Genomic DNA, 24,920 nt, shown 5'->3' with positions numbered 1-24,920 from the left:
TGAGAATCCATCACCCCCTACATTTTCCAAAACAACCTGTTTGAAATGGGTATATCCACAAAAGACTCCTGCACTAGCTGCCTACCTCTCTCACCCTTCCTGGAGTTAACCCATCTATGTGACTGTATCTGAGACTTTCCCCCCTTCCTGTAACTGCCATCCATCACATACTGTTGCTGTTGCAAATTCCTCATCGCTTCTATCTGATCATTTTGTTGTTAATTGGTTTGCATTCTGTTCTTTATTTTCATACCTAAGATTTTTGCAGAAGAAGTGAAAGATAGCCGGGTGGTAAACTTTGAAGCTCAAGCACGGTCTCTGGATAATAAGGTTGGTTTTTTATATATATGTAGAAATTAAAAATAAGCACTTGGTCCTTTAAGGAAAGACAGAAGATTCAATACCAATGATATTGGTAGAACCCTTCTATTGTCACTCTTTCTGTCATTTGTTTCAGATTAGCACTGTTATAAGTTTTGCTTTTTACTTCTGGGATTTATGAAGAGTATTATTTGTTCAGTGATTGTCAGTTCAGATCTTCAATTTGGTAATAACATTTGTTCCATTGTATAACACTTGTGCTGGTGGTGATTAGGATTTCTTCGGGAAGTCAGATCCATATTTAGAATTCTACAAACAAACTGAAGATGGAAGATGGCAAATGGTGCATCGAACAGAGGTGAGAGTTACAATTTGAAGAGCTAATGCAAACATGTTAGCTCTTGTTTCTAATGAACTATTGTCTACAAGCAAGTCATTTTAACTAACTTGTTGAATCTGGAGAGGATGGGAGGATCAAGAACTTGTGGTTACTGCTTAAAAGTAAGAGGTCACTCACTTAAACAAATTCACTGATCTTTTCAAATGAAACTGCAATAGTGTCATTCAATAAAACAGCACGTTGTATTGGAAAAAATACAGCTTTTAAAATCAAGTGATAGCTATTGTATAAAGATCAAATATTATTTTTCAATTATTGTGGTAATATCTCTGACAAATTAGGATTCTGCTCCTCAAATCTATAAATTTACTGAAACATGAGACCAGTCAAACCAAACACCTGTGTTCATTGTTAGTATTCGTGAACTGTGACAATGCAAAACTAGAGTTGATCATTTCAAGTGGTAGTTTAAGACTTTAAAAGAAAATTGTAGTTTCATGTTTTTAGCATTTCACTTTTCAACCAGAAATCATATTCATGATAGCAATAAATGTGGTAACATTATTTCAGATAAAATATATTCTTTAATAAGCTTTATTCCAGGGATAGATCATACATCAGTGTGTGTAAACCTGTTTGCACAAAATCAATGAAGAAATCTGATTGAACTCCTGTACAAATCTCTCAGAATTGTAATGGCATAGAAGGAAGCCATTCAGCCCATTGTTTCAGCATGGATTTGATTACCTCGTACTGATCACCTGCCTCTTCCCATATCCCTGCACACCACTTCTATCTAAAGGATCATCCAATGCCCTCTCAAAGGCCTCAATTGAACTTGCTCCCTCCATATGTACAGACAGTGCATTCCACACCTTGAGTACTCTCAATGTGAAAAAGGTTTTTCCTCACATTACCATTGCTTTGTTTGCACATCACTTTAAATCTATTCCCTGTCATTCTTCTTCTCTTTTAAGAGTGGGAACAGCTTCTCCCTATCTACTCTATCTAGCCCTATCCATACTTTGAAAACCTTTATCAGATCTTCTGTTAATTGTCTTCTCTCCGGGGAGAACAGCCCCTACTTCTTCAAGCTATTCTCTTCATTGAAGTTTCTCAATTCTGGAACTGATCTTGTAAATCGCTTCCGCACTGTCTTCAATGTGTTTGCGTCTTTTCTGTAATGTGAATCCCACAAGAGATTATGAGAGATTTTTTAAAAAAATTAAAGCAATACTTTTGTGATATTATCTTATTGTATTTTCTACCTTATTTTTCAGGTAATAAAGAATAACCTGAATCCAAGTTGGAAACCTTTTAGAATTCCTCTGCGGTCTCTGTGTAATGGGGACTTAGAGAGGTCTATCAAGGTACTTTACATTTTTCTGTATATTGAAGCGGAAATAAAAACTTGCCACATTTTCTTAAGAATATTGACTTTTTCTAAAAAAAATTAGTATATTTAATTGTCTTATATAAGTGATAATTTCCTCAGGATAGTATCTAGATCCAACCATCTTCAGCTGCTTCTTGATTAACCTTCTCTCCATCATAAGGTCAGAAGTGAGGATGTTCGCCAATGAGCATCATTCCTGAATTCTCGGATACTAAAGCAGTCCATGTTCAGATGCAACAAGATCTGGACAATGTCCAGATTTGGACTGACAAGTGGCAAGTAACATCATGCCATACAAATGACAGGCAATGACCAACTCCAAAAGAGACAATTTAACTACCACTTCTTGACATTCAATGGTGTTATCGTCACTGAGTTCCCCACTAGCAACATCCTGCAAGTTGCCATTGACCAGAAACTCAATTTGACTCGCTCTATAAATACAGCTTAGAAGACCGGAAGGTTAGAGGCTAGGAATATTGCAGCAAGTATCTCACCATCTGCCTCCCCACATCCTGTTCACCATCTACAAGATACAAGTCAGGAGTATGATGGAATAGTCGCCACTGAATGGGCACAGCTCCAACAACACTCGAAGCTTGACACCAGCGGGAACAAAACGGCCTGCTTAATTGGCATTGCAAACATCCACTCCTTACATCACTGATACTGTCTACACAGTGCACTGCAGAAATTCACCAAAGATCCTTAGGCAATACTTTCCAAGCCCACAACTACTTTCAGCTAGAAGGAAAGGGCGGCAGAACACCAATACCTGCAAGTTCCTCTCAAACCCACTTACAGTCTTGACTTGGATGTATACCAACAGCCCGTGGACTGCAATGATTCAAGAAGATAGCTCACCATCACTTTAAGAGCAACTAGGGGCAGATAATAAATGCTGGCCTGGCTAGTGATGCCTCAAAATTAAATAAAAGAAAACACATTAACAAATGTGTCCAAGTGAATACTGGTACAGCCATCTATTCTTATCATTCTTAATACATCAGCAATACTGATACATGTGAATAAGATTGTTTTAGGTGCTCAAGTTCCAAATGCTGATGACACTTCGTGACCAATTTGCATAAAATCTAACCAATAGATCAAATCTATTACTTCTGAAAAACTTATCATTTGAATGAAGTTGCACCTAAGATACCAGCTTTTACCTATCTGATAGTTTCAATACTTAACAATAATGATTTATCCTGCAGCTTGCCAAGTTGCTCAAAGCTTTTGCAATTTTGCACTGAGAATTATACAAAACCAATGCTTCAACAAGAGGGGAATGCATGGAGGAAAGTTGCACTTATCAATGGCGATAGGCTGTTTAATACTAACAATTAAAAGATAGCAGAGTGTGGTAACTTGAAAATAGCAATTTTACGGCTTTCAACAAAATGTGATTTTAATCTTTTTCAGGTGGATTGTTATGACTATGACAATGATGGCTCACATGATCTAATTGGTATATTTGAGACTAATATGACTAAACTACTGGGAGCATCCTACTATTCACCGGTAGGTTTGTGAATAAAATTGTAAGAATGTATAGCATTAGAAATAGCATTCACTCAACCACAAGCCTCTGCTCACCATTTGTCTCCTCCCAGTCCATCTAGTTAATCTCAACATTTTACATTCCTTTTCTCACACATACTCGTCTGATTTCCTTTTGAAAGCATTAATCTGCATTTACCTCAACCACTTCCTGTAGTCGTGAGTTTCCGTGTTCTAACCACCCCTGAAGTAAATACATTTTTTCTGAAGTATTCTAGATTTATTAGTAAATATCTTGTAGTTGAGGTCCATTTATTTTTGTTATTTCTGTTCAGCTATAAAATTGCAATATCTCTGTAGATACATTTGAAACTATAACGCCCTAAAGGAGTAACTTTAAGACTTGGTACATTTACCAGAGAACTTTTCCAATCAGGAATGTAATTTAAATATTGAAGTACATCCCATTTTTCAAGATTAAGTCAAGAAAATTAGATATACTGGCACAGTTTCTGTTTGCAAGTAGGGATTTCCACTAGATACATAAAGATGTTAGACACATTCTATTTTGCTCTAATACTTATAGTACCTAAATTCCCAAATAATTTTAAATGTTGAATATACCCATGTTGACTATGATTTTATGGAATTCGTAGAATCCCTATGGAGCAGATAGGCCCTCTGAAGAGCATCCCACCCCTACCCCTGTAACCCCTGCATTTACCGTTGCTAATCCGCCTAGCCTGCACATCCCTGCATAGGGCAATTTAGCATGGCCAATGCACTTAGCCTGCACATCTTTGGACAGTGGAAGGAAACCAGAGCACTCAGCAGAAACCCAAGCAGATATGGGAAGAGTGTGCAAACTCTACGCAGACAGTCATCCAAAGCAATGGCACAACAGTGCTAACCACTGTGCTACCCTGAATTATAACTGATGAAATTTGTTGCAACATGTAACAAAATCACATTTTTGATAAATGTTTAAATTTTCACAAAGTTGCTAATTTGTTTGCATGCGCGATGCCCAGTATGTAAACACCAAGTGTCATTAGGTACTGAAGTTCTACCTGTCCCAGGTCTTGCGAAAAATGGGCCTGCCCTCCCTGCTGTGGAACGCTCCAAGTAGTTGGACTGTTCCGTATCACCTGTGCTTCATGGAGAAACTTGTGAAGAAAAACACCTTTGACCACAAGTTCATCAGGAAGTGGTCAGCACAGTGTCCTTGAGACCAGCACAGTACCCTGTCTAACGGTTCCCTGGGCAGACTGTCAAAGCCATTTGGCAAAATGCCTCCTCGCCAAAACTTTCAAACAAGCACCTGGACATCGCTTGGCTGGTGGTGAGAAGGGCCCCTCACTGAGAGATCCTTTATGCATGCCTGGACTCGCTGCGCCACCATAAACTGTCCTCAAAGCGGCCGTGGAGGGGACTAGACTGTTACACATCTCCTTCCGGAATGTGCCTACGCAAAGGATGTCTGGCGAAAGATGCAGTGGTTTGAGTCGAGGTTCGTCCTGAGAAGCTCCATGACGTGGGACGCCTTGCTCTACGGTCTGTTCCCCAGGAAGCACACTGAGATGAACATCAACTATGCCTGCAGGACCATCAACTCGGTGAAAGGCGCTCTTTGATCTGCCCAAAACTTGCTGGTCTTCCAGTTGAAGGAATTGAGCCTGCCTGAGTGTTCAGACTGACACATTTCAAGGTCTAGGTGTGCTGAGGGATGCGCTGAAGCTTGGGCAGCTGCCGCCAAAGTGTGGTGGGGCAAGACCATCATGTAAGGTCCTTGAGTTGAAGAATAACGGGGTCCATTCAGTAATTGGGCCCCACTGATGCCTCAGCTAAAAGCCAAGAGATTGATTGTAAACATTGAGAATTGTAAACATCAACGATGCAATTTGTTCTCTGAAAGTAAAGACAGTATACATCTGAACAGCATCAGTATAAATGTAGTTCTTAGTAGATGCAGTCAAATAGTGGCAGGTTAAAGGACAAAAGAAATAATGGTGCATTCAGTGAAGTATTTCAATAACAATGTTTTTTTGAGTACTTGCATGTGATTTAGCTCGACTGCTGTGAGTGTGGACTGTGAAATTGTGGGTGAGAAATCTGTCCTGCTGATACTGTCTGTACATTGATCTAGTATTTTAGTAATTTACTCTGATAGTTCTACATTATTATAGCCACAAATGGCATTATATGTAACTGTAATCATTCTGTTGATCAGATCTGATTTTTATTTACGGTTGATGATATACTGTAGATGTGGCAATTAGTTCTGTATGTTGTGTGGAAAAGAATAACACCAGAATTTTGACGACATATTCTTCACTGCCATTATTAACATTGTTGAATTAGCTGCTGGTATATCAGTGAGCAAGATGAGTAAGAAATGCATTCATGTAAATGTGCATATCCTCTACAGAAGCTGTTTGATTTCTTCATTTTCTTTCTTCTCCTTGGTCGCTGATCCAAGCTTCTCCTAAGGTTGCCCCTGAACTTGCTTCATTCTCTGTGTATTTCCTCTCATACATACAGGGTGACCAACTCTGGAGGGGAAAGAATAGGTACATTTTGCAAGGCTGCAGGTAAAACTGGAGGGCTGGGGTGCAGGGTTGTTGGCAGAATCGAAGAAGTGGAGGCAGGTTTGTGTCCTGCTAGGTCTGGTGGGATGTTTTGAGAGGGTTGGGAGGTGTCGACAGATGGAAGTTTGGAGGGTTTTTCGTAAGAGTTAGACAGGGGAGACATGATGCTATCACTGCTGCTGTTCATGTGTGGCTGTGTGCACTGTGCACAAATGAAGACACTGGGCAGAATCTGAGGACACATGGCAAGCCTGGACACACCCATCAAGGAAAATTCTGCAACAATCCTGGAAAGTCGAGAACAAGTGGTCATCCTGTGTCCATAGCACCCACCACCTGCTCCTTTGATTATCTTCCCACTAAATTGCTGATCATCCATCTTCCCATACTGGCCCCTGGCATAGCTAATAGTGTTAATAGATCCTTCTACTCAGACACTGTCTCACTTATGTTCAAATTTGGTGTAAAGTCTCAAAGGCTCCCATTTAAAAAAAAAACCCAGCCTCAACTCCTACCTCTGAGACCTTGCTGGATTTGCTTGAAAGTATCATTCATTACCAAATTAGTGCCCATCTTTATTACAGCTCTATATTTCAATTCCCTCAATAGGCTTCTAGGACTGAAATTTACTTTATAAAAGTCACAAATTACTGCTCATGGAACTGTGGCCATGGTAAAGTATCCTTCATTGTTATCAACCGGTCTGCAGTGTTTGACATGGTTGACCACAGACTACGCTGTTTTTCAGGATTGTCATTGTATTTGCCTGGATCTGTTCTTATATAATCCAGGTTAGAGGCATAGATTATTTTTTAAAATGGGGAAAAGCTTCAGAAATCTGAAGCGCAAAGAGACTAGGGTGTCCTAGTTCAGGATGCTCTTAAGGTAACATGCAGTTTCAGATGGCACTTAGGAAGGAAGGTGTAATGTTAGCATTCATTTCAAGAGGGGTAGGCCTGGGTGGTGGTGGTGGGGGGAGTGGGGACATGGGAATGGAGAGAAGGTGGTGTACGTGGGGGGGTTGCAGGGGGCGGGGGGGAAGGGGGTTAGGTGGGTGACACAACAGCAGGGGTGCGGCTCCAGACTGTGGCTGGGGCCCAGGTACTTGACGGCAGAGGTAATGGTGTTGTAGCGGCGTGTATGGGAACTCAGGATACCTGCGTGTTTGCAGGTTGAGATCTTTCTGGCAGTGAGAAGTCACGGTGGAGGAGGGGTATATTTCCTTTTCTTTTATTTCTGCTACTGTTTTGGAATCCTGTCTTTTGTATACTAAGATGGTGCCAGAGAATGTGCTCCTGTGTTCAAGTACATGTGACAATAAAATCTAAATCTAGAGTAAAGATGTACTGCTGGAGGCACCGTTGGGCCGCATTTGGAATATTGTGAGCAATATTGAGCCCCATATCTAAGGAAGGATGTGCAGACATTGGAGGGCGTCTAGAAGAATTATCTTGGAAATGAAGGGTTTGTCATATGAGGAACAGTTGAGGACTCTGGGTGTGTACTCGATGGCATTTAGGATGAGGGAGAGCCGATTGAAACTTACAGAATACCAAGACGTTTGAATAGACATGGAGAAGACTTTTTCACAAATAGGAGAGACGAGGAGCCAAGGGCACAGTCTCAGAGTGAGAAGACCCTTTAGAACTGAGATGAAGAGGAATGCCTTCGTCTAGAGGCCAGTTAATCTGTGGAACTGATTTCTACAGAAGGGTGTGGAGGTCAAGTCATTGGAAGTATTTAAGACAGAGGTAAATAGAATCTTGATTAGAAAAGGGACCAAGGGTTAGAGGGGGAATGGAGTTAAGAAACATATTGGCCGTGATTGACAGGTGGAACAGATTCAATGGGCTGAATGGCCTAATGCTGCTGTTGTAGTCTTACTGAATGATAATTTGAACTTAGTGTTTGATCATAAAGCTTTATAATTTATCATAATGCATTGTATTTTCATGTTATGATTTACAGTCACAAAGCTCATGGTGTTTTTTTCATAGGCAGAATTTGAGTGTATTAATCCAAAGAAGAAACAGAAAAAGAAAAATTACAAAAACTCAGGAATAGTGAGTTTTAAATTATGCCAGGTAAGAAATATTGTTCCTTAATTAATTGAGTTGTTTTATTCTGACTATAATAAAGATTTGTTTTAGTTTAGTTTCTTTCTCATCTGTTCAATTAATTTGTTTCATTGTCTCTGTCATTCTCTTGCTATCTCTCTCCTTTCTTACACTCTATTGTGTCACTCCCATTATTCTCAGTTTGCTAGTTTATGCTTGAAGTCTCAGCTGCTGCTTACTTTCCAGTTTTAATCCCAGCAGTGCCACTGACCTCACTAGCTCTGTTTCTTGTTGCTGTACCTTCATAAATTCTGCAGCATTGAGTCAGCAGCTTATTTTTTTATGCCAGCAACCAGTCTATTTGGCAAATACATTATATGCACTTTTATTCTTTATTCTTTCCCAAGTTGTGGAGCATTGCTGGCAAGGCCAGCACTGTTGCCCATGCTGAATTACTCTTGAATAGAGTGGCTTGTTCAGAGGGCAATTAAGAGTCACCCATATTGGATCTGGAGTCACATGCAGGCCAAACCAGGTAGGCTTGGCAGAGTTCCTTCACTAAACAACATTAGTGAACAATTTTTAAAATCACAATTGCTGATAATTTCATGGCATTATTATTGAGCTTTTTAATTTCAGATATTTTTAACTGAATTTAAAATCTACCAGCTACCAAGGTAACAATTGATCCCAGGACCTCAGTGCATTAGTCTGGGCATGTGGATTACTAGTCCAGTGGTATTTCCACCAAACCAATGTGTTCCCTGTTTTAAAAACTGAATTGCTGTCTCACAACTACAAACCACTGAAGCAGGTGCCATAGGCCTGTTGTGAGGGTTGACTGATGCAAGTAGTGAGTTGGGCCGAGGAGCTATAAGGAGATATTGGATTGCGACAGTGACTAGAGAAGGGAAGTGGAGAAAATATTTGCCAGTAGAGGGGAAGACAGGAAAGAAAGAGACAAGAAGAGTGGAGAACAAAATGTAAGATCAAAAGAAAGACAAAAGGTGGCATGACAACAAGATGATGAGTTGAAGGACCATGAGGGGACATGTGCAAATGCCAACATTTTCTACATGATGATCTCTCCAAAATCACCATACAGTTCAACCTGGGTCCCTAGATATAGCTCTAAGAAACATGAGAAAAATTGTCCCCAAAAAGCTCAGCTACTGCTGATGTTTAAATGTGGAGCTCTCCTGTTGACTGTCCTGTTCAGATTTGGGACAAGGCTCATTTCTGCCCCTTTGATCTTTTGAACTTTGTCCTGCCTCCCTAACCATTGACTTCTGTCACTGTTTCCCTGTTAAAATTTTGAGCCAATGGCTACACATCTGCAACTACTGTCAGGCCTCTCACCTATTCAGAACTCGATCTATAATCTGTGGCTCATTCTCCAATCATTCAGTTTCTCATCCACTGCATCCCCATTCTTCCTGGTACATGACTCTGGAAATAGATTTTTGTGATGTTTAAAAAGAAATTAAAAGTTTGTTTTACAGTTCCATCTTTTTGAAGCTGAGTTTTACAATAGGACAGTGTGTAGCAGTGACAGGAGTAATGCATGAAATGCTTGGAGAAAACAGATAGTTTCCCCTCTCATGCTGCAGCTGTTAAAGTGACAATCCCTGCCACGCAGCAGTTTGCTTTGTGACTTCAGTTTGTGCCAGAGAAAATGGTGCTGAATTTAATGAACTAATTGTTCTGTGTTGTTTGACTTCAAATACAGAGAAAGTATTTTAGAGACTGATAACTTGTTTTGCTGCTAAATTATCAGAGAAAAAGATTTGAAATTTTGGGAAATGTTCTATGATGTAAGGCTAGAATTAAAATACAAAGGCCAGTATCCCATTATTAAGTCATCCTTTATTTGCATGTAAGAGAGTCCTTAGCATTGATCCTGCTCCTTCAGAGCTACCTCTGAGTGAACAGGATAACTGACATCTGTCAGCCAGAGCTCTCTGATGGGACCAGATTAACAGCCCCAATCAGGAGCTCATTCTATGAGGTATACCTGGCTGATCTCGTTACAATCATTATAACCCTCTGAGTCAAAGACAGGCTGGTTCTTCTTTTTTGTAAATATATACCTTCTCCTGGGGCATTTTAGCACCGGATCAGGTTCATCCAACATTGCCTCTGATACACATGATGTGCAACACGCTGCAGCACGCCTTCTGCACCTGGAGCGTTTCGAATGGAATTCATTCTCTTCTTCAGGCAGAAGGGATCAAGGTAGCAACATCTATGTCCATCTCAGATTACGAGGTATCTCAACGCCTAACCGATGGGGAGAACCCACAGATCTGGAACATTTGGAAAGGCAGTAGATGAGCTAAAGAGGCACATTTAGCTTCCACACCATTTGCAAGTTTGCAGCTTTCATATGGTCCATGTGCTTGTTCAGGACTGAAGCACCCACCTGAACTTTATATGTCACTGGACCTGACCTCACATCAACCATAACTCTCTCCTACACAAACTGCATCCCTTGAAGCAAACTCTCTCATTTAGCAGATTCTTATTTTCAGCATCGGTGTTCCTGATGCTGTTTCACCTTTCCCCCAAGGTTTGACAAGTTCAGCATTAATCTGGTGCAGAGGCTTCTCCCCGTTGGCAACTCTGCTGGAGTTGCATAAAGGGTAGTCTTATAATCAAATAAGAACCAGGAGAGTTTGTTATCTAGTGAAGCTTTAAGTTGTTTCTTTAAGCTTGCCTTCAAAGTTTGGACTGCTCATTCTGCCCGACCATTGGATGATGGATGGTAAGGAGCTGTCCTTGTATGATGAATACAATATGACTTCAGAAAATACTCAAATTCCCAGCTGGTAAACGATGGCCCATTATCTGTGACTGACACTTCCGTGTCCGTGTATTGCAAAAGATCTGCATCGATTTTTCATCCTCCCCATGTTTGATGAATGAGTTCTATGCACATCCATCAACTTTTGAGGGGTGTCCACAATGGCTAAGAACATTGAGCCCATGAAAGGATCTGCATAGTCGACATGTAACCGAGTCCAGGGTTTAACTGGCCCTTGTTGACACTCTGGACACTGCCCCACCAACGCAGCTATGTCTGCATCCAATCCAGACATAACTTCTCGCCCACATCTTCATTTTGGAAACCCCTGGTGGAGTTCAGTCAGCGTCTGGCAGCAACCTTTGCTCAGGACAATCATGCTTCATAATAGTATGCTGTATGATCTGATCTCTCTGGGTCCAAAATGGTTTCAATTCTGGTTGTGACAGCCTTTGGTTTGCCCCAGCACCACTAGCTGTTTCAGTTTTTCAAGGACTAGATCTTTCTGCATCCGGAATCTGACATTGTCAGCGGTGACTGGAAATTTAAAACCATTACAAACTCTTCCAGTGGTGGTACCACCCATGGTGTATTTGCCAGTGGGAGGTGGCTCAATGCATCTGCATTTGCTACTTGTCTCCCGAATGGTGTTCCAAACTGTAATTATGTGTACTCCGCATTAGAGCCCATCGCTGAATTCGGCCAGAAGCTATAAGTGGCACTACCTTGTCCTCTTTAAGTAGGCCAAGCAGTAGTTAATGGTTTATTATTATTACAAATTTATGTCTTTAAAGGTATTGGTGGAACTTCCTGACTCCGACTATGACCGCCACACCTTCCTTTTCTATCTGGGCGTATTTACACTCTACATTAGCCAGAGTTCTGGATGTATATGCTATTGGGCCTTCCTCTCCATTGGGTCACCTTTGAGCTAATGTTATCTTGATGCTGTATAGGGAGGTATCACATGCCAAACCAGATTTCACTTGGGGATCACAGTGCCATAATCTTAGAGATGATAAGTGTTTGTTCAAGTCAGAGCTCTTAGAGAAGTGGTTGCAAAACCATTTACAAGGCTGACCCCTTTAAGAGTCGATGCATAGGTGCCAGGTTAGATGTAAGGTTATGTATGAACTTTCCATATCGTTTCTTAGCCAAAATAAAGACCTAAGATCGGTACAGAATGGGAACCAGGGCATCTTTGATCGCCCTTACCTTATCTTTCAACAAATATACCCAATCTTGTTGATTCCATAGCCCAAGTAAATCACTTGGGTTGCCTGGATCACACATTTTTCACTTGTATGCCTGTCTGGGAGAAACTAAGGTCAAAGGATTATGTCCCAAGTTCTCCAAGTGTTCCTTATTTCTTCCCTGGAATTAGCATGTCATCTAGATAAATGGCAATCTGGGTAGACCTTGTAAACTGTTCTGCATCGTTTACTGAAAAATGCCAAGGCATTTGGATGATACCTCCAAATGGGAATCTCTTATGCTGGTATAAACCCTAATAGGAATTAATTGTAGCATGCTTCTGAGAACTCTCATCTAACCGCAATTGCAAGTACGCATGGCCCATGTCCACTTTATGTAGGACAGCCCCCTGCATATAAATCCTCCGTTCAGGATAGATCCTGAGTGAGCCTATGTAATTGCCTTCACTCAAGTGGTATTCCTTAAGTTCAGACGGGTAAAGATGTACACTTCCATCAGAATCTCCTACAACTCACCTGCTCCCCTTGCCACATTTTCCAATGATAAAGCCAGATGTAGTGCCTGTTTGAAGTCCAGTTGCACTTCAACTAGTAGTCATTTTTGCATGGTTATATCATTAATCCCACCAAATGGTGTCTCATCATCTCATTAAGGATTAAACCAAAGTCACATTGCCTCTGCCAGTCATCTTATCTCATTAAAAGTCCAGGTACAGACTTCCCTGGTTCTCAAATTACTGAGTAACACTTTCTGGTCGGCATAGGCGAGTTGGACTGAAGGGTCTGTTTCCACGCTGTACATCTCTAAGACTATGTGATAGCACCATAGAATTAGAGAAAGCTTGGGATTGTAATATTCCTTAACTAAGTCCATCAACTCTTGAAAGGTTTTAGTATTTGGTGCCTCAAGGAATGTTAGGCTCCTAATAACTGGAAAAGCTGCTGGTCCACAAGCTGTCAGGAAAGTTACTCGTGGCTTTTCATCTGTCCCAGAAAAAAAACATGCATTCTTTCCACATACTGAGCCTAATCTTTGTCAGGTTCGAAGGAGTTCAAGCTTCCCAAGTAACAGCATGATGCCAGAAATGCTTACCCCAACACAAAGGCAACTGTTGCAAGCAAATTCCTTTAGAAGTGTGCTTTTCTCTCATCACCACTGAACTAACTCCAGAGAAGCCAGTATCCCATTACCAAGTCACCCTTTATTTGCACATGGAGAGTCATTGAAACTGATCCAGCTCCCTCAGAGTGAGCAGGATGTCTGATACTCCTGTTTTTACCTGTCAGCTAGGGCTCCCTGATTGGACCAGATTAACATCCTCAGTCAGGGAGCCCATATTCTATTAGGTCCACCTGCCTGACCTCTTTACAATCCCTACACTTGGGAGTTGGGACGTTAGAATTTGTGAACAGTGAAATATTGATAGTTGCTGTGGTTCTGTTTGCCGAGCTGGAAGTTTTTGTTGCAAACATTTTCGTCCCCTGTCTAGGTGACATCCTCGGTGCTTGGGAGCCTCCTGTGAAGCGCTTCTGTGGTGTTTTCTCCGGCATTTATAGTGGCCTCTCCCTGCCGCTTCCGGTTGTCAGTTTCAGCTGTCCGCTGTAGTGGCCGGTATATTGGGTCCAGGTCGATGTGTTTGTTGATGGAGTTTGTGGATGAGTGCCATGCTTCTAGGAATTCCCTGGCTGTTCTTTGTTTGGCTTGCCCTATAATGGTAGTGTTGTCCCAGTCAAATTCATGTTGCTTCTCGTCTGTGTGTGTGGCTACTAAGGATAGCTGGTCGTGGCGTTTAGTGGCTAGCGGACAGCTGAAACTGACAACCGGAAGTGGCAGGGACAGGCCACTATAAATGCCGGAGGAAACACCACAGAAGCGCTTCACAGGAGGCTCCCAAGCACTGAGGATGTCACCTAGACAGGGGACGAAACGTTTGCAACAAAAACTTCCAGCTCGGCGAACAGAACCACAGCAACGAGCACCCGAGCTACAAATCTTCTCACAAACTTTAAATATTGATAGTACTAGGTGACTAGTGTTACCACCATTTGCTTCATTTATAGGGAAAAACAGAGACAGCTATAACACTGTGGGGAAAGAGCTAATCAATGGATTATATTTTGATTGCTCTAACAAAGAATTAGTAGAGCCATGATAAGCAGAATGACAATCTTGATTACTGTAATCCTCAATATAGTTTCTAATTCTACATGCTGTTTTTATAAACTCCTGTACTTAATATTTGTCTGTCTTTAATTTTTGCTGCCAATATTTGACCCAAAGCTGGTGTTTTTGTTTATGTCCTCCTTTGTTGGCTTTCATGAGTTTTAAGTATGCCACTGTTGTCTACCTTGCTCTTGTCTTTTGATTTCTTTCCTACCCCTGCTGAGGTTTCTTGTCATTTCGCTATGGCTAAATTATTTTAATATTGATGCTAGTATCGGTATTTTTCCTGCTTCATCTAATTCCAAAATCTCATCAGATTGGACATAACCACTGTGGATTCCTGGAGATCTATTATTTGAGGGATGGGGAAATGAGAAGCATCTAACAGCAGTAGGGGTTAGTCCTGGCAATGTTCTGACAAAGAGTCACTGGACTCGAAATGTTAATTCTGTTTTTCCCAGTATTAGTGCTGACAGACCACCTGAGCTTTTCCAACACTTAACTGTTTTTCTTACGATAGGACCTGGATTTAACACAACAGGCTTCTACATCTCAAATGGATACATGGAAAGTTTGTATTGATTATTTGCAACTGGAAAATTGGATGAATAGATGTCACAGCTGCATAAATAAATAAATGTCTTTTGTCTTTCTGGAAACATGAACAAACATGTGTCCACTTTAATAAAACCCAGTTTTATTTCAAAATTTAATCGTAAGTTTTTTGCCTGTTAGTGCATGGGAGAGGTGGGGCTTAAAATGTCGATAATGGTGCTGACTTCCTTTAGAAAATCTGAAATAAGACAATATTTTTGAAAGAACTAAAACAGTGTTTAATTTGCAGATTGTGAAAGAGTACACTTTTCTAGATTACATCATGGGTGGCTGTCAGCTGAACTTTATTGTGAGTAAAACATCCTCTTTGATTAAATCAATCCATGTAAAGTCGGTCACTGCTTTGGCTGTTTTAGTTCTCTAAATAAAATTTATTTAAGTATTATATACAAATCCAATTGATATTTGAAAGGATATGAGCTGCTATTAGAATAGCATTTACATTTCTTTCAAATTTCTTTTATATTTTTGGTCTTTTATTTCTGAGTATCCTGACTTTTGGGGACCAGCTCATTATTCTGCCATGACTTTCTTTTCTGTATGATACAATGTCATAAAAATTAATCTGTAAGTAAAGCTATCTTCCAAGCAAGAAGCTTACAGAGAAGGTAGGTTATCTGTAATAAATATAGCATGAATCTTGATTTACGGCAGTGTTGGTCCAGCAAAACAAACGGTAAATGAACATCCATTTTTTTTCTTCAATGTTAATGTTAAATAGAAAAGCATTTATCATTTTCTATAATTTTTAAATATTAGAAATATTTGTGAATGCACCCTTAGTTCTGACTATAAATGTTCTTGTGTTACTTAAGTCCAATTTGTTTAGATAGATGTTAATCCAAGTGTCTGCATGCCACATTTCTCTCCAATAGTATTCCACAAATGTTTTCATGTTTCTGATTTGCAGGTTGGAATTGACTTTACTGCATCAAATGGTGATCCACGTACACCCAATTCTCTACATTTTATAGCTCCTAATGGATTTAATGAATACCTGATGGCCATCTGGTCTATTGGGATAATCATTCAAGACTATGATACGTAATGCTTTAATTTATATTTTGTGAATTTAATGTTCTATTTCAATGAGTCCTCAAAACCATATTAAAAAACTCAATTTCCATGTGAAAATAAAAGCTTTATGATATATATTCCTAACTGTAGGCATAATAGTGTCTCCAGTACCTATCTAATGCTAGTCAGATTTATTTTGAAAGTCTTTTTTGTGGAAATATAACACTCAACCAGAGTTTTGTGAGGCTCAAGATTTTATATTGGTCTGTGCTTTTGTAATAGTAGTAAGATCTGGTTAAATAGTTTTTTTTTCTATTGCCATTAAAAGTTAGACTCTGTCTTTGCCATCCGTAAAGCATAGGCTATAATGGTAGGCAGTTTGTAGAATGGCCATATAGGCCAGGATTGCCTTGGAAACTAACATACAATCATTTGCATACCACCGTTAGTTATCTGTTTTCTAATTGCTTGAGTATTTATTACGTGTTGCTGCTGCAATAATTTATCCTTAATCACACCTTTTCCTTTAGGAATTTACAGGTAGATATCTAATTATGGTTTTATATTTACAGAGACAAATTATTCCCAGCATTTGGATTCGGTGCAAAACTACCTCCAGCCTGGCAGGTAACAAAGGACCATTCATTAAAAAAAAGATGTATTCAAATACCTTATTTGTGTACACAAATCATTTCATGCAGTGACATTTTTCCTGTAGGTATCACATGAGTTTCCCCTTAACTTCAACCCTGAAAACCCATTTTGTGCAGGTATGAAACACCTGTTCATTTAGTAATATAACTTCATTGAAGTGGTCGGGAATAGTGCGGTTACTGTGGTTCCAGTTAAGATTTTAAGTGTTTTGTGACATTATGTAGTTTACTAAGGGCAACCCCCACATCAAAATGTTTGCATCCTAATGAAAGGATGTATTTTACAAACTCAATTCCTAATAAGTTATAAATAGCCTGCTGTATATTATTATGAGATCTTGATAAGTAGAAGCAGGAGTAGGCTATTTGAGCATCAAGCTTACTTTGCCATTTAGTAAAGTCATGTTTGAACTGATTAAGGCCTTAATACCACTTTTATGCCAACCTCTCCATATCCCTGACCACCTTATGGATCAACTATCTGTCAAACTTAGCCGAGACTATTTTCAGTGATTCAGCCTCAATTGTTCTCCATATTATTGTATTCCGTTTCATTTTTCACTGTGTGATTAGTTACTTTGGTTAAGTAATTATCAGCTCATAATGTATCTCTCACGATAAAGCATGATGGAGTAACTCTCCTCAATCTAGCATTATATGGGGTGATAATAACTTTATTTAAAATTCGTCACTGCTTGGATTCTGTAGGGGTCCAAGGGATAGCTGATGCCTACCGCAACTGTCTTCCTCAAGTTCAGTTGTATGGACCCACAAACTTTTCTCCAATAATAAACCACGTGGGAAGATTTGCAGCTGCAGCAGCACAGCAGCATAAAGCTTCAGTAAGTGCTTTTACATATACACTTGAAATAAAGCAGCTTTGAACGGAAGTAGCTCGTTATACCATTATGCCAGTGAGAATCATATATGCAAAACTGGAATGGTAAGTGGTAACACAACTGTTTAGGTTTTAAAAAGCTGTTGATAACAAAGGATTAAAATTTTTGGACATGGGTGGACTGATTGAAATTTGAAACCGTATTACAATTTTGGGAAGGCAAATGGTCCTAGATAAAATTTTTCTTTTGCTGAAGACATGGCTTCTTACTGGTGTATGAACAGGGAATAGCCTCCATACCTGAAATAAAAGCAAGGTACTGCAGATGTTGGAAATCTGAAACAAGCACAAGGAATGCCAGACAAACTGAGCAGATCTTGCAGCATCTGTGAAGAGCGAAACAGAGTTAATATTTCAAATCTGGCAAGACTCTTCTTCAGAACTCCGGTGTTTCTGTTTTTATTTACAGGTGCTTTCTGACCTACAAAGTGTTTCCATCATTTTTTGTTGTATTTTATTTCATAACTAATGGTCAATTTTCATTCGTCCATGGCTACACATTTTCCTACAATTCTTGATGATTAGGAGAATGATCCTTATGCCTCTAACAAATGGATGATTGCTTTTGTCCTTATTTCTTGGAGGATAATTCTGGATTAATTTCCAGTGCAGATATATTGAACTTGAAACCTTTTGCTCTGTGCGGTGATAATTTAAAAACAACTTTGACTCCTGGTAGAGTCATTAGAGATATTATTTAACTATATGTTGAGAGACACTTTGTTATAAAGTCTACCAAGCTCTCTCCCACATCCCAGTTAGTTTGACAATTTTAAATCTTAACTCTCACTTTTCACTAAAATGTTTTATAATTCATTTGTCTTCAATTGTCTTCGCACTTGAATTAAATATCTTTGCCAATAACTAGGCCTATACAGCAGATGCCCCTTATGTGTTCTCATTAGCCCTGTGAAATTTTGTTATTATTGTTCACACTGTCTAAGTCTACCTACTTTACCTTCTTGTCTGCTCCCTTATCACATCAAGGGTATTACTCAACTTTGTGAAGGTTGTTGTTTAACTTTCATACTTAGCTGTGTTCCCATAGAACTGACTACATATCTCATCATGCACATGGACTTGGCTACATTTATCATCTTGCTTAGGTTAGCTATTCATAGCTACATTTTGTCTATTCTAAAATTACTAATGTGTGTTTACATATCAATCATCAATTTTTCAGATAGTCTTACTTTAGTCTGTGAGACTATGTTCTGCATTAGGAACAATACATTTATTTGTGAGGCCAGAATAACTCTTGACCTTCTTTACAATTTTGATGCTTTTTACAAACATCACATAACTGCTGAGGTAGTTGACAATCGCTGAAAGTGCTCACTATTCTATTCTAGTGTTCTATTTATATATTTAGAATGAACTTTGGTGGCTGAAGATTATATGTAAATCTGCTTTACTTTTGGTTTACCATTTAGTTACCTAATGAACCTATTAGCATATTACTTGAGTGCCATCTGATTTTAAATGAAATGAAATACAAAGCTCATCAAAGATGATAAAATCAGTTTCAACATGGTGGTTGGTGTGTGAAGAAATCTCCATCGAGCTGTTTTATGATCTTTGTAACCATGCTGTTCCTTAAGCTATGCTTTGTGTTCGATCTTAACAAGCAAATCAATTTGCTGTGTGTGATTTTAATAAATTACTTATTGTAGGGTTATTATCTTGGCAGCAATATTTCATCCTGTTGATCATCACCGATGGTGTGATAACGGATTTAGATGAAACAAGACAGGCCATCGTGAATGCTTCTAAGTTGCCGATGTCCATCATTATTATTGGTGTTGGTGGAGCAGATTTTAGTACTATGGAATTTCTGGATGGTGATAATGGTGTTCTCAGATCACCTACTGGAGAAGTAGCAGTCCGGGATATTGTCCAGTTTGTGCCATTTAGAAAGTTTCAAAATGTAAGTATGTAATAGTGTACACCAATTATATTTATGAATCTTGCTTCACAGCTTTGAAATAAGCAAGTATTGGACTAGACAAATCTTTTAAAATTTTGTAAAATCTTAAATGACATTCACAAAGGTTTTAAGATTTTAAAATTGAAAATTGATGAATTGAGAAAACTATACTGTGCTGCTGGGATTTCTTAGGATGTAGAAAGAAGCAGATCTTAAAATTTTTTTTGTAATGCCTCTAACAAATAGATGATGTGATATAAGATGCAAACATCTGAACTGCTTGTATCTAAGTAGTCCATTTAAGCATGCCTGTCTATGTAATGGGGAAGGATTTTGTTCTAACTACTTCTACCTTGTGTGGATAGTGTAATTGTGGTATATCACGGCAATGTAGTAAAGTTTGAGTCATGAATTGAATACAGCTGGTAATTCTTAAATGCTAGTATAAGATGACATCAAAATATTATCAGGCCAAAATTGTTGATGTTGTGGCATCTTTGAATAGCTCTTAGTAAGTTGGCACCATAAGTTGATTGCGCCAGTTTATGTATGTTAGAAGTCCAAAAATAGACATTTAGTATGAGGCTGCAAAACGTGCATGAAACACAATACCAGAAAAGATGTAATTTTGTTGCTGCAGCAAATCATTGAAATAAAATTTCTTTTAATACCATAGAATAGAACAGTATGGCTCAAAGTTTCCACTTGTATGTAATTGAGGTGTATTTTTGATACTGGAAAGCCAAAGTAGCACCACAAGATATCCTCTGACCTCAGTTAACCTTGTGGACATGGACTATTGAATTAATTTTGGATGACACTCCGGTTTCTATTATGCACCTAACAGCTAATGCAGTGAAGATTAATAAGACAGTTTTGAATGAGGAAACTATCCAGGATTACCAGTTTTTGAAATTAAACCTTCTTCATTCTGATGCTGTAGCATTGCTGGATGCCGTGGTAAACAACCCATTGATGGAAAGAATGTTGGTTGATGCATTGTTTTGGTTGAAAAATTCAATAAGTTCACTTGTGTAAGAGTCTATATAATGAGCATCCTCTGTCAGTTCCAGTTGGAAATTCTATGCTGTACATTTCCAATTTAGAGTGGGCATCCCTATTTCATGTTCTGTATTTATTCCAGTTTCACCCAGATGATAATGGAATGAAGAAGCTCCAATCAGTGTTTTTGTATTGTTCTGATTTGGTAGAATGCTTTTGAATATGAAAGAAGCCTACTTGTCAAGATAATTGAGTTCAGCCAGACAATGTCCTGAAAGTTATTAGCTAGGAGTTTCTGTTTCTAGGCTCATCAGAATATAACTCCTTGTCCGTTCAGTTAAATCACTTGTTGGTGAGCAAAAAGCAAAAATATTCATCCATTCTCACAAATGTAGTATATTCCAAACAGGACGGGGATGAGGTGTACTTCATTGTGTAGCATCATATATATGAAATAAACAGAAATTGTTATCACTGGTAAGTGGATCAGTAACCAAAGGATGAAGATTTAACATAATTAGCAAAAGGATTAGAGATGAAACAAGTTTTCTTTTAAGCAACAAGTTATCAGCTGGACTGCCTTTCCTAGAAAGGTTGTGGAAGTAATTTATACAACACAATATAATGCAACGCAGGAACAGGCCCTTCAGCCCACCAAGCCTGTGCTGATTCCTAATGCTTATTTACGCCTGCTACTTATTGCCCATGCATGGTATCTATCTCTCTGTTTGCCTCACGTTCATGTGTCTATCAAGATACACTTTAACTGTTGCTAGTGTGCCTGCTTCCACCACCTCCAGTGGCAGTGCATTCCAGGCATCCACCACCCTCTGATGAAACATATTCCCCGCAATACGCCCCTAAACTTTCCCATTTCACCTTGAACCTGTGCCCTCTTGTAGTTGACTTTTCCACTCTGGGTGGAAAAAGATTTTCACTATCCACCCTGTCTATGCCTTTCATAATTTTGTAGACCTCTATCAGGTCACTCCTCAGCAACCGTCTTTCCAGTGAAAACAATCCAAGTTTATCCAACCCCTTTTCATAACTAAAACTTTCAACAGAAACTTTCAAGAATGAATTTAATGAATACTTGAAGAAGAAAAATTGCAAGGTTATACTGGAAGAACACAGGGTGGGACTACACAGTTCTTTCAAACTACCACAATGGGCTGAATGACATCTGTGTTGTATGATTCTATAAAAACACTGCAGATTAAACAACATTACACATACATTTTAATGATGATTTACTGTTTGTTGTTCACATCGTTGTTGGCTTTTAGGTGATAATGCTCTCATTTCATTCAACAGGCACCCAAAGAAGTTCTTGCACAAAGCGTACTGGCTGAATTACCTCAGCAAGTGATGTCCTACTTCAACACTTACAAACTCAGTCCTCCGAATGAGCCAAGTCCCTAAATATCTGAATGTTTGATCTGATTTCAGTCATGATCTACAAATATGTTCACTGGAGTGCAAAAATGTTCATTACTACCAGTGTTAGCCACTAAAGATTTTTTAATGAAAAATTTTATATAAAAATGTTTATGAATCTAAATTTATGAATCTAAACATGTTAATATTTTGAATAACCTTGATAAAACAATATAATGACATTTGTCAAGGTTTAATTAATTAGCATGATTCTACATTATATTGTCACTCAATGAAATAACAGTCTATTAAGTGCCTAGTTTGTGGCATCTCTTGTATCCTTAGTCCTTTACATGCCCAGTCCTTTGAGTTGTTCCTGTTCTGTTGAAAAGTTAAATCAGTCTATTTTATAAATACTGAAGGTGACTTTCTGATGTTATTTTATACTCCAGTATTGCAGTGTTTTTTTAAAATTGTACTACAAATTTATGAATTATTCTGCAGATGTTTTATTTTGAAATTTTATAATTTTCTGTTGGGAAATGTTCAATTTTGAATTGTTAGACTGGGGCCAAATACTCAAATATGAAATAGCTGCTGTTACTAAGTAATTGAGAATGGCTAGTGTTTTTACTTTAAGGCACCATCATATTATTTAATTGTGAAAAAAGTTGAATAAAGACTTTAAAGACCTGTTCAAGGATAAATCCAGCCTGTGTACTTAATGCAATGATCAAATCTCTCTTTAAATAGCATATTTTTGAAGTATAAAGTATACTATGTTGTTCACTTCAACTTTAGCAGTTTAGAAACAGAACATAAATACAAAATTATAACTTGAATTTAAAATAATCGTGAAGTAACGAACAAACATTCTTAAGTATATTGCTGAAGTTATCATCATGTATTTGTGTTTCAATTAAATATAAGTTTCACAGCATTTATCCATCCCTATTGCCTTATAAATTCAACTGCTCAGTTAAATGTTTCCAAATTCAATACAATTTTGAAATGTACATGATTATTACTGTGTAAAATATTACAAATTAAAATATTTGAAGATGTTATGATAACGGGATTAGGTTTTGTATGAATGTAATTATTTCAGTTCTTTTAAACATAATTCATAATTCAGGAGTCAATCTCAGGTATTCTACCCATTTCAGAGTAGTCATCGTAGAACAAACACACACTGAACATTATTTACTAATAAATCACATCTTTTAAATGCAAAAGATGCCTTTATTGTGCATGCTCACGTAAAATTCACATGGGTACTCTTTTAGAGGCATTGACATACATGTGCGATTTGGGTTTAAAAATGACTGCAGCAATGGAATAATGTAAAACTGAGCAACTCCAAAGAACTAATTTTAATTTACCATTAGTCCAAGTTTCCTGTGTAGTAATTTGGTTGACCAAAGCTGTACACAAAGCCCAGGTTTGAACTGAATGTCACTCAAGCAAGGAAATAGTGGAGACATTTACAATAATAGCTTACCAGCTCATAGTGTACATTATCATATAAAATTTTATCATGATTTATCAACGCTATTCCATTATTTTGTCCTACACTTCTAGCAAGTCAAATTGGGTCAGTTGTTTGTGCCTTTGGTTCTCTATCCCCTGCTCCTTCATGGATGGTTTCTGCAGTTGTTATCGTTACTGTTGTGGTGCTCTCCTGTGGATGAGACCTGCCTCTGTCCTATAAACATTCCCAGTTTTGCTGAGCTTATTACTGAACTGTTTTGGCACATAACCCATCCTTGGAGTTGTATTGAAATGTTTCTGTGCGGTTGTAAATGAGGATAGTGGCAGTGCTGGAAAGCTGCAGAAATTTCTTGTCACTGTCACAATTTTGGTCAACCTGTGGAGGATCCTTGCACTATTGTAATATAGTTCATGAATTTTAAGCATTATTTATTGGAGTTATTGGGGAGACAGTTAGTATTCCCACAATGCTACTGTTACCAATGTTGCATTGACTTCCAGTTCTGAAATCACTGCTGACCGGCTGGAAAGATAGGTTGGCAACTATCCTAATTAACATGGTTCAATTATTTCCATGACTAATTACTTTGGAAAGTAGTTAGTGATTTGTTCAGTCATGACAAGTGCTTCTACGTCTCTTTCCTATTCACACAGATGCAAGTATAACTAATCATTATTACCTTGTAAGCTCCTCAGCACTTAGGCACATAACCTGTTTTGCCAGGTATCACACCTTATCCCCTACTTCGCCACCTCATTCTGCCTCTACTTCCATGTCATGCATGATCTACTGCTTCCTAATTTCTTGTCTCAGTCCATGCAGTTAATTTCACAGCACTCGCAAAAGGTTTAACTCTCGCTGTTTGGGATCCAACTTCCTCTCTACCAGTCACAACATGCTCTGACAATATCATCACTTTTCTGGTTATTAGCTCATATGGAGTTAATCTGATCGTTGTACTGCTTTTGCCCTGAGTCCTGTTAACATACTAGGCAACAGATCTGTCTAGACCCATTCTGTCTCCTAGATGGCTTTAGCTAACCATCCCTTTAATGTCCTATTCATTCCTCTAAGAGCCCTGAGATCTTATTGTCAGCAACTTAGAAACCGTCTTTAATTGCTTTTCCTGTAAAATATGTTCTCCCAGATCTGAATCCATCTGTACTTATGTTCATTATCAGGGACTACCTCACTTACTGTTTTTCAAGCAATAGTTGTAGTTAATTATCTCTTGTGAGATAAACTTCCATTCACCTCATAAAGTGATCCATAATGTCCAAACATCGACCTTTCACTGACTTAGTGGACAGGTCCAGTGAAATCTATTTGTAACTACTCCCATGGCTACTTTAGCCAGGGTTAGTGTGACATGTGGATTTTGACTTTTTTACACTTCGCAGTTGGGACTGTGGTAATGCTGGATTGCTCACCCCTAGTTGCCCTTGAGAAGTTGGTGTTGAGCTGCCTTCTTGAACTGCTATGGTTCATGTGCTGCAGGTAGACCAACAATGTCAATAATGAGAGAATTCCAGGATTTTGACCCATTGACATTG

The 24,920-nt window shown here is 38.7% G+C and overlaps 1 protein-coding gene across 2 annotated transcripts in view; it reads left to right on the top strand.

Annotated features, from left to right (window-relative positions):
- Positions 1 to 22,946, top strand: part of cpne3 (copine III) — a 52,791-nt gene extending 29,845 nt beyond the window's left edge. For both annotated transcript variants that reach the window (XM_043688134.1, XM_043688135.1), the window contains 12 exons: positions 259 to 330; positions 596 to 679; positions 1,942 to 2,031; positions 3,483 to 3,581; positions 8,146 to 8,232; positions 15,231 to 15,290; positions 15,912 to 16,045; positions 16,591 to 16,645; positions 16,737 to 16,788; positions 17,380 to 17,513; positions 19,260 to 19,496; positions 21,813 to 22,946. In XM_043688134.1, coding sequence (XP_043544069.1) covers positions 259 to 330; positions 596 to 679; positions 1,942 to 2,031; positions 3,483 to 3,581; positions 8,146 to 8,232; positions 15,231 to 15,290; positions 15,912 to 16,045; positions 16,591 to 16,645; positions 16,737 to 16,788; positions 17,380 to 17,513; positions 19,260 to 19,496; positions 21,813 to 21,920 — 1,212 coding nt within the window. In that variant the 3' untranslated portion in view covers positions 21,921 to 22,946. The remainder of the gene's footprint in view (positions 1 to 258; positions 331 to 595; positions 680 to 1,941; positions 2,032 to 3,482; positions 3,582 to 8,145; positions 8,233 to 15,230; positions 15,291 to 15,911; positions 16,046 to 16,590; positions 16,646 to 16,736; positions 16,789 to 17,379; positions 17,514 to 19,259; positions 19,497 to 21,812) is intronic.
- The last annotated feature ends 1,974 nt before the right edge of the window (positions 22,947 to 24,920 follow it).

The sequence above is a fragment of the Chiloscyllium plagiosum genome, chromosome 4, assembly GCF_004010195.1.
Source record: "Chiloscyllium plagiosum isolate BGI_BamShark_2017 chromosome 4, ASM401019v2, whole genome shotgun sequence".
Classification (NCBI taxonomy): Eukaryota; Metazoa; Chordata; class Chondrichthyes; order Orectolobiformes; family Hemiscylliidae; genus Chiloscyllium; species Chiloscyllium plagiosum.
Note: the sequence above shows the minus strand (reverse complement) of the source record. Positions and strands in the feature narration are given on the sequence as shown.